The 20,274-nt window shown below is 40.0% G+C and overlaps 1 protein-coding gene across 2 annotated transcripts; it reads left to right on the top strand.

Moving 5' to 3' along the window:
* Window positions 1-104: 104 nt before the first annotated feature.
* On the top strand, window positions 105-18,831 carry EMC3 (ER membrane protein complex subunit 3). 2 transcript variants are annotated; one of them, XM_045493758.1, is made up of 8 exons: window positions 105-259; window positions 8,830-8,887; window positions 9,213-9,306; window positions 10,834-10,938; window positions 11,632-11,713; window positions 11,996-12,075; window positions 12,967-13,049; window positions 17,625-18,831. In XM_045493758.1, exons 1-8 carry the CDS (start codon window positions 105-107, stop codon window positions 17,751-17,753), a joined length of 786 nt encoding a protein of 261 aa, XP_045349714.1. In that variant the 3' UTR covers window positions 17,754-18,831. The 2 variants fall into 2 exon arrangements, with proteins under 2 accessions (XP_045349714.1, XP_045349715.1); XM_045493759.1 differs by lacking the exons at window positions 105-259; window positions 8,830-8,887 and adding an exon at window positions 9,589-9,894.
* Window positions 18,832-20,274: the final 1,443 nt, after the last annotated feature.

Below are 20,274 nucleotides of genomic sequence, written 5' to 3'. Positions count from 1 at the left end.
GGCTGAGAGGTGGGAGAAGGCCGGGAGGCGAAATCGAAGAGGGACCTCCGTACCTCGGGGAAAAGAAACCCGGCTACACCTGGTGGGAGCAGGCTCTCTGTGAGATGGCGGGGCCAGAGCTGCTTCTCGACTCCAACATCCGCCTCTGGGTGGTCCTGCCCATCGTTATTATCACCTTCTTTGTGGGCATGATCCGCCACTACGTGTCCATCCTGCTGCAGAGTGACAAGAAGCTCACCCAGGAACAAGTCTCCGACAGGTCAGCGCCTTCCCTCTCCGGCGGCCTCACTCCCCCGTGACCTTGGGCAAGAAAGTACAGGGGTTTTATCAGTTTGTCCGGGTTCACATCGCGCTCCCTCTGGCTGGGTGACCTTGGCTGTGTTGCTTCTGTGTTTCACTTTCGTCATCTGTAAAATGAGGATAACGGAACATGCCTCATAGAGCAGGCGTGGGGATTAACTTTTATATGAAGGCTACAAAGCCTTTAGTACGGGGCTTGGGGCATATTAAGTGCTCAAAAAAATTGTTGCTGTTAATGTTGTTAGGCCAGTCGCTAACCCTCTTATCTATGAACTATATAGAACGTGGGTGTGTTTATACTACCCGTTTTACCAAACTACTGTGGTGGTCAGCTAAGATTAAGTAACCAAGTGCTGTGCAAATGTAAAACTGCCATAGAGATGTGAGGGATTGTAATTATCATTTCCCTTCCAAGAATAGAGGCAACTTGTTACTCATGTGCTTCATTACAGTATTTATCTGTGGGGAGAGGTAATTTGAGATGATTTTAGGAATCTAGACGTGTGCCCCCTCCATATTAAAATAAAAAACATTTTCCAGCCAATCGTTGTGATTATTTTCAGAGACCGTCCCAGGTAAATGTTGCTGTTTCTTTAACACTTCCGTAACACTTATTAATCTCCCATTTTAAGAAAGAGCAAGCCTCAGACTCAGAACTTTCCACAGGCAGTGGTATCTTGCTAAAATTTATTAAATTTTGTTTTCATTGTATTTATGTTAAAAGTTCTATTTGTGGCAACTAATACCGTTTTTCCATTGGTTGGCAATTTTGATATTTATTTTAAAACATGTAAGTAGAAAAAGTTGACACGTAAAAAATACTAACTTTTTAAGAGTAGAAGTGCTAAATAAGACAAAAATCATAACCATGGAATGAGAGTGACTGAAGTTTGGGAAGCACTGCTTTATCATTTTCAGTTGTACTTCCCAATTATGGTGAGAATAATAACAAACCAACATTTCTACCCATGCTAAGCACTTGCATTTATTAACTTATTTAAAATTCAGAGCAACTCTATGAGATAGATGCTGCTGTCCCATTTTACAGAGACATAGGCTTAAGAGGTTTCATGGTCACAAAGGGTGACATTCATGACTTGAGGCCAAATTTTCTGGTTCCCAAATCTGGAGTTCTTTCCACTACACCACAGCAGCCACTTCAATTATTTTCCTGTGGCATCAGTTTCAGAACTGATGAGAACCGATCTCCTAGAGATAACCTGAAGTTAGTTCACCAAAGAAAGGATGGCTATAGAAAGATGCAATATGACGTTTATTATTGACACCAATAAATTGTTCTTTTTTTTTTTTTTTTAAGTTTATATATTTTGAGAGACAGGGAGAGAGAGAATCCCAACCAAGCTCTGCACTGTCAGCGCAAAGCCTGATGTGGGGCTTGAACCCACAAACCGTGAGATCATAATCTGAGCTAAAGTTGGATGCTTAACCCACAGAAACACCCAGGCGCCCCTTAATTGTTCTCATTTTATCCTCACAATAACCCCAACTTAGATAATTCTGAACCCAGTTTTACAGTTGAAGAAAAGAAAGCCAGAGAAGTTAATTAGCCTTTCCAAAATAACCAGAATATTGTGCCCGTATTTGAAGTCCAATCAGTCTCACTCTCTAAGTTGGATTCTCAACCACAATTCCTGCTGTCATAGCTTCTCTGCCGGTTTTCTGTTCTTGGTTCACTATGTGATTTCAGAATGATGTTTTGAATGATAGCACACCGACAGCCCCTTTTTCTAGCCCAAGATGAAATTCACAGTTCATGCAATCTATAGAAAAAAATGTTTTTTTAAAAAACAACCTAATGTTTGTGACTACATGGATGGACCGAAAGGGTATTATATGCTAAGTGAAATAAGTCAGACAAAGACAATTACCAAATGATTTCCTTTATATGTGGAATCTAAAAAACAAAACAAATGAGCAAACAAAAACAGAAAAACCCATAAATACAGAGAACAAATTGATGGTTGCCAGAGGGAAGGGAAATGGGGGATGAGTAACATGAGTGAAGGGGAATGGGAAGTACAGGCTTCCAGTTATGGAAAGAATAAGTTACAAGGATGAAAGATACAGCATAGTCAATGGTATTGTAATAGCGGTGTATGGTGGCCTATGGTAGCTGCACATTTGAGCGTAGCATAATGTACAGAGTTGTCAAATCACTGTTTTGTACACCTGAAACTAATGTGACACTGTGTGTCGACTATGCTTCACTAACAAAAATGACATAATGCTCTAGTTGTAACAGTAAGGAGCAATAAAATAAAACTAATTTAATTTTTATTTCATAAGTGCTTGTTCACAATGATCCTAAAAAGCGTAATGCAAAAGTCACAGCATGCGCCTCACTGTAAAATCACCTTAAGTGGAACAGGTTCAACTGTAGGCTGATACAGTGTGTTAGCTACTTAGATACTACACAAGGCAGTGTTTTGGATGTGATTTTACTAAATGGTGAACTACTCTTGATAAAGTTCTGAACAAAACAAAGTGCAATTTTCCCTATATATACTTGGTAGTTGCATACCTGGAAATTGAATATATATAAAAATCACTTGCTCCTTCCCCTGTCCAAAAAAAAGAAAAAAAATGGAATTAGGTTTGAGGCTCAGATAATTAAAAGCAATTCGATGAGGTATTCAAAATAGTATGAGATACGAGACAGTTCTTTGAATCGCACAACTGTCTCCAGCATTGAGGAATACTTAGCATCCCTTTCCTCTAACAAACAAATGACAGTTACATGTTCTTTCTTCTCTGCCCCATCATTTTGACAATCAAAGAAGTTCAACAGGGGCGCCTGGGTGGCTCAGTCGGTTAAGCGTCCAACTTCGGCTCAGGTCATGATCTCACAGTTCGTGAGTTTGAGCCCCACATCGGGCTCTGTGCTGACAGCTTAGAGCCTGGATTCTGCTTCAAATTCTATGTCTCCCTCTCTCTCTGCTCCTCCCCCGCTCATGCTCTGTCTCTCTCTCCTTCAAAAATAAATAAAAACATTAGGGGTGTCTGGGTGGCTCAGTTGGTTGAGCGTCCCACTTCAGCTCAGGTCATGAGCTGAAACTCTGTGAGTTTGAGCCCCGTGTCGGCCTCTGTGCTGACAGCTCAGAGCCTGGAGCCTGCTTCGGATTCTGTGTCTCCCTCTCTCTCTCTGCCCCCCCACACGCCCCCCCGCTCATGCTCTGTCTCTCTCTGTCAAAAATAAATAAACATTAAAAAAAAATTCTTTTAAACATTAAAAAAAAAAAAGTTCGACAGATTTCCAGAAGGCCACCTACAGGACAGTACCATCCCCATGGAGGACCACTGTCTTGGAGAAAACTCAAACATCTCTGGTCATAATTATTCCTTCCTTTATGTGAGATATCTAGACCATGCTAGTTCTGACATGGTGTGATAGTACCCCACCAAGTTATCCTTTGAACTCGGATAGAATGCTGAGCCCTTGGTTCTAAACCTGCCAAAAACCAAGGCAAAGTGTTTTCTGGTTGTAAAACACTCCTCTAACTCAGTATAAGTTGGGGCGCCTCTGTGGCTTAGTCACTTAAGCATCCTACTTCAGCTCAGGTCATGATCTCTCAGTTCAACCCCTGCATTAGGCTCTGTCTGACAGGCCAAAGCCTGGAGCCTGCTTCAGATTCTGTGTCTCCCTCTCTCTGTGCCCCTCCCCCTCTTGTGCCTGTCTCTCTCAAAAATAAATAAACATTAAAATATAATAGATAGATAAATACAGTATAAGTGTCCTTTAGACTGAATGGTCACAAAATGGGACATTTGGTTTCATAAGTTATTAAGCTTTTAGTGCCTCAAAACTTACTAAAATTTTTCTAAAATATATTAAACCAAAATGGAAAGATACATAGATAAAATATATTAGAACATAGTTAGGAATAGAATGTATGTAAAAAATGGTGCTCAAGCTCAAAGAATATACTGACTCTTAGGAAAGGAAAAAAAAAAAAAAAACCTCAGGTCTTTAATATATGATTAAACCCCAGTTTGAGAAATACCAACTTTAAAAACTAAAGCTTCCTTTTAAGAAAAGTGTTTCAATTACAAATTAGCAATGCAAGAGAACCACTTTGTCTTTATAACCAGTATGAGAACTTATTTTTCAATAGTAGTAAAAATGGGGGCTCCTGGGTGGCTCAGAGGTTAAGCGTCGGACCTTGGCTCAGGTCATGATCTCACAGGTTCGTGAGTTCAAGCCCCGTGTCCAGCTCTGTGCTGACAGAGCCTGGAGCCTGCTTTAGATTCTGTGTCTCCCTCTCTCTCTGCCCCTCCCCCCTGTCCATCTCTGTCTCAAAAGTAAATACTTAAAAAAAACCAGCAGCAAAAATGTAAAATTAAAAATGTCTTGTAGCATTTGCAGATCTCAGAGAAAGTGAGTGTTTAGAATATACAAGATAATTTGTTTACCTTGATTTAGGGTTGAAATGCTTCAGGGTCATGGTTTTAACCCCAATTCTATGAAATTGCTCAGCAGTGTAAGTATAGGAGATGTACCTGAGTTTCTTTGATCACAGTATCTGCAGAAGTTCTGAATTATCTACGCTGAACAAGTTTTTATTGATGACCTGTTATGTGCCCTGTGCTGTACCATATGCTGTGGGGTATAAGATAAGACAAGGTCAAGACCCTACTGTCAGGGAGTTTCAGTCCACGTGATAAAACATGCAAAAGAAAAATAACAAATACCATTAACCTGGTGCTTAGGATATGCCAAATACAGTGGTAATCACTTTAAACAAAATAACATATATGAAGAACTCAGTTTAAAATCCTCAGTATTTCTCCTTTTTTTTTTTTTAAAGTACTCCACACGCAACATGGGGCTCGAACTCAAAACCCTGAGATAAGGAATTACATGCTCCACATGGGGCGCCTGTGTGGCTCAATTGGTTAGGCGACCTACTTTGGCTCAGGTCATGATCTCACAGTTTGTGAATTTGAGCCCCACGTCATCAGGCTCTGCATTGACAGCTCGGACCCTGGAACCCGTTTCAGATTCTCCCTCTCTGCCCCTCCTCCTGCTCACACTCTGTCTCTCTTTCCTTCGAAAATAAACATTCAAAAAAAAATTAAAAAAAAAAAAAAGAATTACATGCTCCACAAACTGAGCCAGACATGTACCCACTCTTTTTTTTAAATTGTGGTAAAATATACGTAACATAAAGTTTACCATTTTAACTATTTTTAAGTATACAATTTAGTGGCATTAAGTACATTTTCACTTGTGCCATCATCCGTCATCCGCTTCCACAGTATTTCCATCATCCCAAACAAACTCTGAACATACTAAGTAATAACTTTCCATCCCGTCTCCACCCACTTTCTGCAACCAGCATTCTTTCTGTCTTTATGAGTTTGACTACTCTAGATACCTTATGTAAGTGGAATCATACAATATTTGTCCCCCTGTGCCCATCTTATTTTACTTAGCACAGCATTTTCAAGGTTCATCTGTATTGTAGCATGTCATAATTTCAGGGTTTTTTTACAGCTATGTGAAATGTAGAATATGACAATTTGACATACATATACTTTCTGAATTGATTACCATAATCCAGTTAATTAACATATATATGACCTCACATACTTTTTTTTTAATTGATGTTGAGAATGCTTAAGGTCTACTCTTTTAGTAAATTTCGAGTACATTACACAGTTTTATGAACTGTAGTCACCCTACTGTATGTTAAATCCCCAGAGCTTACTCATCTTCTAACTGTACCTTTTGGCCAGCATCTGTCCATCTCCCTCAGCCCCCAGTAACCACCATTCTATTTTCTTTTTGACTTTTTTTTTTTTTTATTCCATATAAAAGTGAGATCATACAGTGTTTGTCTTTCTCTGTCTGGCTAATTTCACTTAGCATAATGCCCTCAAGTTTCAACCATGTTGTTGCAGATGGCGGGATCTCCTTTCTTGTGCCTGATAATATTCCGTTGTGTTTATATATGTATATGTACTACTGAACTTTGTGTTTAAATATGATTACATTGGTAAATTTTATATTATGTATTTTTTGCCACAATTAAAAAAATACAGTGGGACCCATGTGGCCTTATGTATAGTGTGGCTCTTGTGTATCTCTCAAGTCTCATTTTCACCATGTTTTCTGTAGTTCTCTTTCTCCTAGCCATGTGGCCTTTTCTCAGGTCCTCAAAGACATAGTGCTTATGCCTGCCTCAGGGCTTTTGTCCATGCCGTTCCCTCCAGCACTTTGCCAAGGTAATCTCTAGTCATCCTTAAGATTCCAACTTAGTCATACATCCTCATCAAAGTTTTTTTTCAGACCCTGACTTCCTAGACTTGATCAAATCCCTGTATTATACACTCCCATCATATCCATCTCTCCTTCCTAGAACATAACGGGAATTTCACATTTATTCTTATGGTTATTTGATCAACGTCTTTCTCTCCCACTAGACTTTAACCTTTATGAGGTATTTGCTTTTTGATCACTGTTGTTCATGCACTTAATATGGTACGTGGCATTCAGAAGCTCAAAAAGTATTTGTCTAAGAATAAATCTGTTGTTGTACAGAATATGAAAGGACACATGGGGAATTTAAATGACTCACCCAAGATCACATAGCTAATAAGTGGCAGAGCCAGGATGTGAACCCATCTGTCCAACTCCAGAGCTTAAATTTTTTTTAATGTTTATTTATTTTTGAGAGAGAGTGCACACGCACGGGCGCACACATGAGCAGGGGAGGGGCAGAGAGAGAGGGAGACACAGAATCCAAAGCAGGCTCCAGGCTCCCAGCTGTCAGCACAGAACCCGACGCATAGCTCGAAACACCGCACTGCGAGATCATGACCTGAGTTGAAGTCAGATGCTCAACCAACTGAGCCATCCAGGCGCCCCCAGAGCTTAAATTTTTACTGTTACTCTAGACTCAGTGCTGCCTAAACATCAGTGAAGGTCCAGTTTTTTGATTTTTTGATTTCCAATCGATCATAGACTGGTGCTTTTGTAAGATATTTTAGTATATATTTGGATGTTGTGGAATAACAAATTACTGTAAAGGTTTTTTTTAACATGTTTTTTTGGTTTTGGGTTTTTTCTTTTTTTATTTTAGAGAGCACACAGGTGCACAAGCGGGGGAGAAGGACAGAGGGAGACAGAGAGAGAATCCCATGCAGGTTCCACACTCAGCACAGAGCCCAACATGGGATTCAATCCCACGACCCTGGGATCATGACCCAAGCCGAAATCAAGCATCAAATGCTCAACCAACTGAGCCACCCAGGCGCCCCTATAAAAGTTTCTAAACACTTACTCTCAATGTCTGCACTTAACCTCGTCACAGACCAGCATTGGTACGTAGGCCACACTTGGAGTAGCTTTAGATTAGCTCCCAGGGACAGAACATATTACATGTCACCTCTGTAGGCCTGGGTATAGAGCCAATGAAGTCAAGAGGAGGAAGACCAGAGAGAATTCCATGAGGGCACCAGGCAGTTTCATGGAGAAGGTGGGACTTGAAGAAGGTGTTAACATAATGGGGTAGAACTCCTGAAGGAGAGTGGCACTAGAGCATTCCCAGCAGATGGAGAGGCTAGAATATGTATATGGTGACAAGGGGACCCTAAGGGGACTGACTGACTGATTAGAGCAGGTGGTTTATACTAAGGAGGAGAGAGAGCAGGTCTTTTCTGCCCACTGGTCCTATCCTGTGCTTTAACAAAATCACCTTTTTTGCACAAAACAAAACAAACAAATAAAACACCTAAGGAGGAGAGAGAAAACCAGGCATACAGTTTTCATTTTGTTCATTTCTGTCTGCTTTTTTTTCACTTTTCAAGAAGGATTTCCATTAACTTGAGGTTTTTTCCCCCCAATAAAACAACTTTTGAAAACCTAGCCAACATTAGTATTTTGATCTCTGTTCTGTATGGTATGTGTATCTTAGCACCACCCATTTGTATCACTGTCTATTATTCTATTATCTTTAATGATTTTATATTCAGAAATCACCAAATGATGTACTAATTCAGGAAACGTTTATTGAGAGTTTACTAGCAGTCTGAATTGTGATGGAATTTCTTCTATTTGTTGTCTGTCAGATAGCAACCCTGTCAAATCCTGTAGTCATGTCTCTGTAGGCTTTAAAAAGTTTGTTCTTTTATCTTCACCCTTCCTCCTTCCTCCTGCCCTCACATCTTCTGAGGAGCATCCAACTGTTACTCTTTTTCACTCAGAGAAAGTTCCTTCTTAGCTTATTATAAAGGAAGAAAGAGCAGAGTGTGATGTTCCAAATGTGTCTTCCTAAGAAATCTTTAGTCATGAACACTGTGACTTCTGAAAAATGCTTCTTTGAAAACCTAATTGTTGGGTTAAATATGTTATATTGGTTTTAAGGACACTCGTATTTTGACAAGTGTTCCCACAGGACTGTTGCCAAATAGGCCCTCTCTTGTGTTTAAATAGGTCTACTTTTATTCTCTCGTTTTCTTCTAGTGTTTCGGTTTTAAAAATCTCATTGTCTTGGTTGTATTTTTCAGTCAAGTCCTAATTCGAAGCAGAGTCCTCAGGGAAAATGGAAAATACATTCCCAAACAGGTACTCACTTATCTTTTATTAAAAGCTCCCCAATTCACTGTTGAGGGCAGTAGATATCTGAATGTTTTATAAGGGGACTCTTTGGGGAAAGCTGAAGTCTGGCAAATCTGTAATTAAGCTGTGGTCTGGTGGTGTCTACTGTCATTGTGACCTCACCCTTCTTAGGAAATTGTTTTTAAATGTGACTCAGCTAAAGTGTCAGGTTGGCTGCCAGCTCTGAGTGCAACAGCCTATTCCAAAGGCCTTCTGACTCAACCTCTGGGGAATAATTTGACAGTTTGCTATGTCACAGTTTTAAAACTTAAAAAGCTCTCTTTTCTACTAGTCTTTCTTGACACGAAAATATTACTTCAACAACCCAGAGGATGGATTTTTCAAAAAAACTAAAAGGAAGGTAGTGCCTCCTTCTCCTATGACTGGTATGTTGATTCCTTCTGTCATTAAGGAAGATACTTAACATGAGTTGGGGGGAGGGGAGGGAGGATGCTGATTTATTGAAATGTTAAATTGTGTAAGGTAGTAATCTAAGGGACCTTAGAGATATCTAGTATGGGGAACCTATGCAAGTGGAGTTCTCTTTTTCAAATAAATCTTCTGGGAACCCCAGTGTATAAAGTGGATTTTTTAAAAAGAGCTCTCGTCTGGGGGTGAGGAGGCTAGAGCCACCGTCCCTGTGTCTTCTTCCCTTTGCTGTTCCCCAGGACCCAGGGCTCTGCGGAGCAGAGTCGGAAAAGCATCCCAGTCCCAGCTCCCACCCAGTGCCTGGATCCTGTTGCTGACAGATGGCCACCCGGCTTCTGCCTGAATGAGGAGGAGCTCTTACCACTCCCCCAGCCCAGCCATTTCTTTGTCAGACATGATTGCTTGGCCCACCCTACAGTTTTTGCTCTCACAGATTTCTTCCACTCATCCCAGTCATGTGAAAAAATATAGCACTTTTAAAGTAAAACAGAATAATTTATTATTCTGTATTGGCTGTTCTCGCATTTTAATACCCATTTCTCTAGGTAAGAAACCCAGACAGAAGGTACTGGAATTGATTTTAATAAATCTCTTAGAAAACCCATAAGAAACAAGACCTTTACATGTGTGAAAAGATACTTGACTTCGCTAAAATCCACAGGATGAAAATTAGAACAAGATGTCCTTTTTAGACTGTTAAACTGGCAAAGATCGAAAGCTTGACAAAGCTGCTACTGTCAAGGTCATGGGAAGTCAGGCCCTCTCACTATTGTTGAAAGACAGTCTGACAGTATCTGTCAATTTTAAATGTTCAAACCCCTTGACCCAGAAATTCTTCTAAGAGTTTCTCTTACAGAAACACTTACATAAACATGCAGATTTATGTACTAGGTAGTTGTTGGCAACAGTGTTTATTGCAAAAAAGAAAAAAATTAGAAATAACCTATAGATCCACCCAAAAGTAGTGTGACCACACACAGTAGACTCCTATGAAGACACTGAAAACAGTAAGAGAGGGACATTATACCAGTCACAATATATTTATCTTTTCAAAATTAAGGAGTAGAATTTAAGCATAGTATCCTTTAACTGTGTATATATAGAGAGAAACTATCGTGTATGTACATATATGTGCATATTTTATATATGTATGTATAAAGATGGAAAGATATATGCAACAGACAGTTAAAAGTGTTTAGAGAGTGGGCTCAGAGAAACTGTCTAAATCTTATGTTTCCATGTCATTTGACTTTTTTACATTGAACTTGTGTATTACTTTAATTATCAAATAAATTAAGGGGCACCTGCTGGCTCAGTCAGAGGAGCCTGTGACTCTTGATCTCAGGGTCATGAGTTTGTGCCCCACGGTGGGTGTAGAGATTACTTAAATAAATAAACATTTAAAAAAATAAAATTTACACAAAATCAGGAAGAAGTCTTTGTCGACAGTCATAAAATGTAGTGGTCTCTTGTTTTTGTTATAGATCCCACTATGCTCACAGACATGATGAAAGGCAATGTAACAAATGTTCTCCCTATGATTCTTATTGGTGGATGGATCAACATGACATTCTCAGGCTTTGTCACAAGTAAGTTATAGACCCAGAATACTTCAGGTTTACTTCATCTATGATCCTTTCCCATGTCCTTGTTCAGAGAAATCCCAGTGCTGTTGAGACACTAATATAATGGGCCCCATATTCTCTATTGGAAACTAATCACATTCTTTGAATAAAAAAATTTAATATCCTGTGATTTTTTGTCTCTTATTCCAAACTCATGGTAAGTTCATGATATGGATGCTTTTTCAAATAGGAATTTAAACAAATGGCTTGCTCGTTTGTATCCAAAATTAATTCTAGTTAAATAGGATGAAGGGAAGCATGTTTTGACTTTATTTTCTAGGTGTTGGGGTGAGTTGTTTGTCTTTGTTTATAATTTTTTTGAATCAATTTTGTTTCTTAGTAACATAGTTCTCTATGTGTACATGTTCCAATTTGGGTTTAACAGATTAGTGCAAGTTTCTTTTCTGATTGTAGGTCATAGCTCAGAGTCCCTGCTTCACAAGCATTGGAGAAGCTGGTGTTCAAGGAACTATAACAGAGTGACATCTGACAGTTATTTTTTCAGAAATTGACACAAATTTCCTGGTAGAAATCATTTTCCAAACTGTGTATGGTACAGAGTTCCCACCTCATCAAGGAAAGATTACATGCATCCACACTTAAACTATTCTTAAAAAAGCAAGGAGGGATTGTGAACTTTTTCTCTCTTTTCTGCAGCCAAAGTCCCATTTCCACTGACCCTCCGTTTTAAACCTATGCTACAGCAAGGAATTGAACTACTCACATTAGATGCATCCTGGTAAGAACTTTCTTTCCTTTATAAAAACACAAACCAAAATCTAAAAGTGGTGTTGCCTGAAGAACAAGATTTGTAATTTGCACACTTCACTGGAATAGGTTTTTGGTTTTTCTCATTGAAACTCCACTCAAAATGCCAGGGGTGGATTATGCCAACTGTTACCTACCCCAAATGATTTCTTTACATTCTCTGATTTCTTTGTATACTCTTTGGGTGATAGAAAAGTGTGAACTATGTTAATGCTAAAATAACTCCCTACGTTGTTTCACTTTTACTCTCTAGGGTGAGTTCTGCATCTTGGTACTTCCTCAATGTCTTTGGGCTTCGGAGCATTTACTCTCTGATTCTGGGCCAAGATAATGGTAAGAAATACGTTGGGTTTAATAAGCAAATATTTTGATAGACGAATCATTCACACCAGGGCCAGAAGACTCACATAGTTTGTACTATTTGTTGACATAGTTCAGTACAATACTTCACTCCTTAAACTTATTCTTAAGTTTCTAAGGTATCCTACAAGAGTCTTAAAAATTCCAGGGTCAGGGTGCCTGGGGAGCTCAGGCGGTGGAGCATGTGACTCTTGATCTCAGGGTTGTTAAGTTTAAGACCCACGTTGGGTATAAAGATGACTCAAAAATAAAATCTTAAAAAAAAAGAATAAAAATCCAGGGTCACCTGAAGATCTGAACTCTCTGTGGCAATCACAGGGACAATATTTAGTTCCCTGAAGTCTGATACCCTCATGTGAGGAATCCAGGACCAGTGATGCAAGCCTGTAAGCTGAAGCTGAAAGAAGGCCTGGTTTGGCCAGTTGGTTCATTGACCTGCGTTCTTGCCAACACCAATCCTGGCTCTCCTGTTTAATGGCTGGGACCTCGGGCAAGTTACTTAACCACTCTAATCCTCTGCCTGTTTGTACCTTAGAGACCTTAATAAGTAATTTCAGGGTAGGTTGTTAGGAGATGAGGTAGACTATGTAAAGCACTCCTGACATGAAGTAGTTGCTCAATAACTGATAGATGTTGTTATTGTTTAAATTTGAAAGAAAGTTTAGCACTTCCTTTGGTTATCTTCTGTTATTCCCCTGCCCATTTTTCAGGAGAGGTAAGTGACTTTCCTTAGGTCACATAGCCAGTGTGGTTCTCTAACACACCACTGAGCAGCTGCAAGTATTGTGTAAGGGCCGTTCTTCCCTGAGGGTGCTGGGTGCTTGCTGAACCCTGGCACTCATGTAGGTGTATCTTACCCTGCAGCCGCTGACCAGTCACGGATGATGCAGGAGCAGATGACTGGAGCAGCCATGGCCATGCCTGCAGACACCAACAAAGCTTTCAAGGTACACTTACACCACCTTCTAGCTTCACTGAAGCTCTGAAAGGCATTACCAGACAGTTACTTTAAAGATAAGTTCCCTGAAGTGAGTGTAGTGTGTGTGGTTCCATCATTTAAATTTAAATTTAAATTTAGCAAAAAAATGTATTTTAAAAAGTTTACATGTTTCTTGTTCCTGAGACAGTCAGCTGTTAAGCGAATTGGAGATTCTTGGTACTTTTACTAATTTTTAAATGTTCACACAAATTTAACCCACACTGTAAATGAAGCTGTAAAAATAGTCCTTTCAGAGGCAGCAGGTAGACTTTTAGAATATTTTGAACTGTTTGGACCCTGTGGACATCAGATATAAATTTCATTTAAAAAAAAATCGATAGGGGCGCCTGGGTGGCGCAGTCGGTTAAGCGTCCGACTTCAGCCAGGTCACGATCTCGCGGTCCATGAGTTCGAGCCCCGCGTCGGGCTCTGGGCTGATGGCTCAGAGCCTGGAGCCTGTTTCTGATTCTGTGTCTCCCTCTCTCTCTGCCCCTCCCCCGTTCATGCTCTGTCTCTCTCTGTCCCAAAAATAAATGAACGTTGGAAAAAAAATTTAAAAAAAAAAAAAAAAAAAATCGATACTTACAGCCTTTTCATGAAATGACTCTGGAATATATCCAGTATATATATCCAGTATAATTTTTGTACAGAAAAATATCACTAATTTTTCATGGTAAATACTAGAAATGGGGGGCTCAGTTAGTTAAGCGTCCAACTCTTGATTTCAGCTCAGGTCATGATCTCAACGGTTTGTGGAATTGAGCCCTACAGCAGGCAGTGTGGAGCCTGCTTGGGATTCTGTCTTTCTTTCCCTCTCTCTTTCTTTCCCTCTCTCTCTGCCCCTCCCCTGCTTGGGCTCTCTCTCTCAACATAAATAAATTTAAAAAACAAACAAACAAAACAAACAAACTAGAAATAGAAGAGAAGTTGCTCATCTCTATGAAAGGCATCTAATGAAAAACCCACAGCTAACTCTGGTGAAACACTAACAGCTTTTCCCCAACAATTAGGGACAAGATAGGTACATCCACTCCTGCCACTTCTGTTCAACATTGTGCTGGATGATCTAGCCAGGGCAGTTAGGCAAGAAAAAGAAATAAAAGACATCCACGTTACAAAGGAAGAAGAGGGGCGCCTGGGTGGCTCAATCGGTTGAGCATCCAATTTCGGCTCAGGTCATGACCTCATGGTTCATGAGTTCAGGCCCCGTATTGGGCTCTGTGCTAACAGCTCAGAGCCTGGACCCTGCTTCAGATTCTGTGTCTTCCTGTCTCTCTGACCCTCCCCTGCTCACGTCTGTCTCTCTCAAAAATGAATAAACATTAAAAAAAAATTTTTTTTAAAGAAAGAAGAAAACTACCTCCATTTGCAGATAACATTGTCTTTTATACAGACTATTGTAAGGAGCCCCCAAGGTAAACTATTAGAGGTAACAAACAAGTCCAACAAGGTTTTAGAAGATGCAAAATAAATATGCAAAAATTCAGTTGTATTAAGGGGCCCCTGGGTGGCTCAGTCAGTTAAGCATCTGACTTTAGCTCAGGTCATGATCTCATGGTTTGTGAGTTCAGGCCCCACATCAGGCTGTCTGCTGTCAGCACAGAGCCTGCTTTATATCCTCTGTCCCCGTTTCTCTCTGACCTTTCCCTACTTGTGCTCTCTCTGTCTCTCTCAAAATAAATAAATAAACTTAAAAAAAATTTTTTTAACTTCTAATTAAAAAGTTAAAAAAAACAGTTGTATTTATACACACTGGTAATAAAGAATCTGAAAATGAAATTAAGAAAACAGTTCCATTTACAATAGTTTCAAAAAGGATAAAATACTTAGGAACAAACTTAACAGAAGAAAGACAGATTTGTATAGTGACATTACAAAGCATTGCTGAAAGAATTTAAAGACCTGAATGAACGGAAAGACACCCACGTTCATGGATTAGAAGACTTAATATTATCCAGATGGCAGTACTCCCAAAATTGATCTACAAATTCAATACAATCCCTATCCAAATTCCACCTGCCTTTCTTGCAGAAATTGACAGGCTGATCCTGAAATACACATGGAAATGCAAGAGACCCAGAATAGCCCAACTAGCATTTAATATGAACAAAGTTGGAAGACTCATACTTCTTCATTTTAAAACCTACTTCAGAGCTACAATAATCAAGACTTTGTGGGACAGGCATAAGGATAGACATACAGATCAATGGAATAGAATTGAAATAAACCCCTACATTTAATATCAATTGACTTTTGACAGAGGTGCCAAGACAGTTCCGTGGGGGAGAGAACAGTCTTAACTGCTTAATGGGTACAGAGTTTCTGTTTCAGGGGATGGAAAAATTTGGAAATACATAGTGATGATGGTTGCACAACATTGTGGATGTAATTAATGCCATTGAATTGTATACTTACAAAGGTTAGAAGTGGCAAATTTTATGTTACATATCTTTCTTGCCACAATAAAAAAAAGGAAAAACTTTGAATGGTCAAAGACCTAAATGTAAGAGCTAAAACCATAAAACCCTTAGAAGAAAATGTAGGTGTAAAATGTTTGTGATGCTGGATTAGGCAGTGACTTCTTAGTTGTAACATTAACAGCACAAGCAACAAAAGGAAAAGCAGGTAAATGGAACTGGGTCAAAATGAAAACTTTTGTACTTCAAAGGACACCATTAAGAGAAAGAAGAGTATCAGAGAAAATGTTTACGAATCATATCTCTAATAAGGGTCTAGTATTCAGAATAAAGAACTCTTAGAACTCAACAATAAAAAGACAACCCAGTTTAAAAGGGGGCAAAAGTTTTGAATAAGCATTTCTCCAAAGAAATTATATAAATACCCAATAATCTCATGAAAGCATGCTCAACATTGTTAGCCACTGGAGAAATGCAAATCAAAACCACAAGGAGATATTACTTCACACTCACTCCATGGTTATAATAAAAACAGATGGACACTAACAGGTATTGACAAGGATGTGGAGAAATTGGAACTGTCCTACTTGCTGGGAATGGTGCAGCCACTTTGGAAAGCAGTTTTAACCTTTCCTAAAAAAGTTATACGTAGCTACCATATGACCCAGCAATTTCACACTTAGGTAAATAACCAAGGCAATTGAAAACCTATGTCCACACAAACTCCTAAGGGCACCTGGAGTTAGTGGAGCATGCAACTCTTGATCTCAAAGTTGTGGGTTCAAGCCCCATGTTGGGTATAGAGATTACTTAAAAATAAAGTCTTAGGGGCACCTGGGTGACTCAGTCAATTGAGCGGCCAGCTCTTGATTTTGGCTCAAGTCATGGTCCTAGGGTTGTGGGATTGAGCCCCACATCAGGCTCTGCATTGGCCACAGAAAGCCTGCTTGGGCTTCTTTCTCTCCCTCTCTATCCCTCTCCTGCTTGTATCATGTGCTTACTTGCTCTCTCTCTAAATAAATAAACTTAAAAAAATAAAATGAATAAAATTAAAACAAAAAAATCTTTTTTTTTTAATGTTTATTTTTGAGAGAGAAAGAGTCCGTGCAATCAGGGGAGAAGCAGAGAGAGGGAGACACAGAATCCGAAGCAGACTCCAGGCTCTGAGCTGCCAGCACAGAGCCCGATGTAGGGCTTGAACCCACAAACGGTGAAATCATGACCTGAGCCAAAGTCAGACGCTTAACTGACTGAGCCACCCAGGTGCCCCTAAAATAAAATCTTAAAAAAAAAAAAAAGAAAAGAAAAGAAAAGTTCAGAGCACTAACAATAATATTCCAAGAGTAGAAACAATGCACATGTACCGTCATCTTATGAACACATAAACAAAATGAAACATTTGGGAATAATAGTACAGTGTATGTACAATGGAAGTATTCAATGAAATATTTAGTCTTAAAAAGGAATGAAGTACTGATACTTGCTACAACAGGAAGGAGCCTTGAAAACATCCCAAGTGAAAGAAACCAGTAAGAAAAGGCCACATATTCTATCCTGAATACATGAATCCAAAGATACAGAAAGTAAAGCACTAGTTGCGCTCTCGCTCTCTCTCAAAATAAATAAATAAAGTAAATTTTAAAAATGGAAAAAAAATGGGCGCGCCTGGGTGGCGCAGTCGGTTAAGCGTCCGACTTCAGCCAGGTCACGATCTCGCGGTCCGTGAGTTCGAGCCCCGCGTCGGGCTCTGGGCTGATGGCTCGGAGCCTGGAGCCTGTTTCCGATTCTGTGTCTCCCACTCTCTCTCTGTCCCTCCCCCGTTCATGCTCTGCCTCTCTCTGTCCCCAAAATAAATAAACGTTAAAAAAAAAAAAAAAATGGAAAAAAAATGTAATCGGTTACTCACTTAGACAAATTATTTTTCCTATTTTAGCCTTATTCTCTTCACCTATAAATTGAGCATGGAGGCAGACGGGGCAATTAGCAGTATCTACCTCATAGGATTAAATGAGTTTATACGTGCAAATAGCTTAGTCCAGCTGCTAGGCGGAATAGATGCTCCCAGGTCAGCACTGCTCTTAGTAACAGCCCTCCTCTCCCTGCCCTGGTGTCCTCTTCCTTTGCAGACAGAGTGGGAAGCTTTGGAGCTGACGGATCACCAGTGGGCACTAGATGATGTCGAAGAGGAGCTCATGGCCAAAGACCTCCACTTCGAAGGCATGTTCAAAAAGGAATTACAGACCTCTATTTTTTGAAGACCAAGCAGGGATTTGCTGTATCAGGAACTCAGAGTAGTGCTTGACTTTGTAACTTTGGTTTGAGCTGGAGCCTCTCGGAATAAAAAGGAAGATGCATGAGCTGGCAGGTGTGCAGCAAGAATTGTTCTTGTCTGAGCCGGGTTCCCCTGTATGTCTGAAACTAGAGATTTGAGGAGTCTGTGCTGGATGACTTGCCCAGAAACAGCTGTTTTTAAAATGTTTTACATTTTCCTTCTGATGACTCTAGTAATGAAAGTCAAAGGGGGAATACTCAAGCTAGTAATAATATATAAAACTTAGCGAAACTTCAGTCTTTGGAAAAAGCATTGTCAATTATACCTAGTTATTAAGTGCAATCAGCCTGACTTCTGACCACAGTGAGCGCTTGTTTTCTTGGGATCCAAACACCCTGTGTTTTACCTTTAATTTTTTGTTAGTATTTGTACAACTTTCTTTACACAAATAATACATTTTCATTACTGAAAATTTAGGAGCTATGGATGAGCAAAGTGAAAGCTTCCTGTGTTGTTCCATTTTGAGCCTACAGAGTGACATAGACAGCAAACATGTCAAAACCTGATTCAAATAAGCTCTTTGCAGATTGAATACCCAGGGCTAGGACAGACTTAGCCAGCCTTCTATCTCTTTAACACTGTCCGGTGAAAATCGGCGACACTGAGACACTGCCGGATTCTCAAGTGCCTTTGGGATCATCAAAGATAGGTTACATAATATGAGGTCTTGAGCTGGAGTTCAGAACATATCAAATCCGTTGACAGATCCACAGTGCTGTACCGAATATGGCTACTCAGTTGAACAAAAGACCTCATTTCCCAGTTATTCTGGGTAAGAGTTTGCATATCGCTGTAAGAAGGGAGAAAGGGCAATTGCTGGCAGACATGTAGTTAAGGGCGACCTAGGAATCATTCTGTCTGGATTAACTGTCCCAGGGAAGTGGCAGGGTGCCATTTCTGTACCAAGAGGCGAATGTAATTTGCATGTTGAACACTGTAATCAAGAACCAACAACTCTTGACTCTACCAATTAAACCATCCTCTTTTCTCTGCCTGTGAAATGTTGCCTCTGTGGGTCACTAACAGCCTTCTGCCACAGTTATGAGTGTCCATTGTGGATCATTGCTGAAGAGTCAAAGATGAAAAAGATGTGACCCTTGCCCTCAAGGAACTCATCGGAGAGACACATAAGAAATTGGTGGTTCTGACCTTCCCCCCTCCACAGTAATGCACACAGGCACAGACGCACAGAGTTCCCAGACAACTCCAGGAACCTAGTCCAGAGCCTAGTCATAGTGACCTACAGACCTACGCTAAGAAAACCTAACCTTTAAAGATATTTAAAATAGTTGCTTAAACACAATGTTAAAGGAGCAGGGGTTCACAGGGGGAGCTAACCTTTGACCTCAGTCTCAAAAGAGTTCTGCAATGTAGAAGCGCATTCCAAGCAGACGGGATAGAACCAGCAAAGGCCCACAGATTAAAATATCCACAATTGGGGAGCCTGAGTGGCACAGTCATTTGAGCGTCTGACTTGATTTCGGCTCAAGTCATAATCTCCTAGTTTGTGAGTTCGAGCCCTGCGCCTCTCTCTCTGTCCTACCCCATTTGCACTGTCTCTCTCTCAAAATAAACTTAAAAAGAAAACCTGTTTTTAAAAAAACGTCCACAATTTGCTGGACCCTGAATAAGTGGGGTGTGGTATAGTATGTACCGAAAAGGGCAGGTTGTGTTGGAATACAAGCAGTACTTGATGACTGAATGATGTCACCCTCATTCCCATGAGGCATCTCTGAACATTTCATTTTGCCTCCACCCACACAAAGTTTGTCTTTTTCCCTGTAGCAAAGTTGGGTGGATAAAACATGTGAGCTCTTTCTGACCCCTCATGTTGATGATAAATGCACATGTCCTTGGCAGCAGCTAGTCAAAGGAAAAACCTTTGTTCGTTTTATCAGGCTCTTCTTAGAATCAGCACACTAGTTCAGCATACAGTGCTCATCGTGTGTGTTTCCTGGAGTTCAGTTTGGGCCAGGCTACTAAATGAGCACCTAACCTTTCCATCAACCTGGACTTAACACCTAGAATCAGTTAAGACAATCTGAAGTGTCCATTTACTGATCATGGTGTGGAAAGTACCACACATAGAAGTCTTAATATGGACAGAGATACAACACAACTCAGAAAAATAATCATGACTTAGATTTGAGAATAGTAGGTAAACCTGCATTTGGGGGCAAAAACCTGTGTGGTTCTTCTATTTGGTCAAAAGGGGTATGATGGGTGGGTATATAAGTGAACGACATGGAGGGTGACTATGTGAGAAATGCTGCAGCTGCAAGTTATAGAAATTCAACTTGGCTTAAGCAATTTTTTTTTTTAATACATATAATTCTTTTTTTTTTTTTTTCAACATTTATTTTTGGGACAGAGAGCATGAACGGGGGAGGGGCAGAGAGAGAGGGAGACACAGAATTGGAAACAGGCTCCAGGCTCTGAGCCAT

The sequence above is a fragment of the Leopardus geoffroyi genome, chromosome A2, assembly GCF_018350155.1.
Source record: "Leopardus geoffroyi isolate Oge1 chromosome A2, O.geoffroyi_Oge1_pat1.0, whole genome shotgun sequence".
Taxonomy (NCBI): Eukaryota; Metazoa; Chordata; class Mammalia; order Carnivora; family Felidae; genus Leopardus; species Leopardus geoffroyi.
Note: the sequence above shows the minus strand (reverse complement) of the source record. Positions and strands in the feature narration are given on the sequence as shown.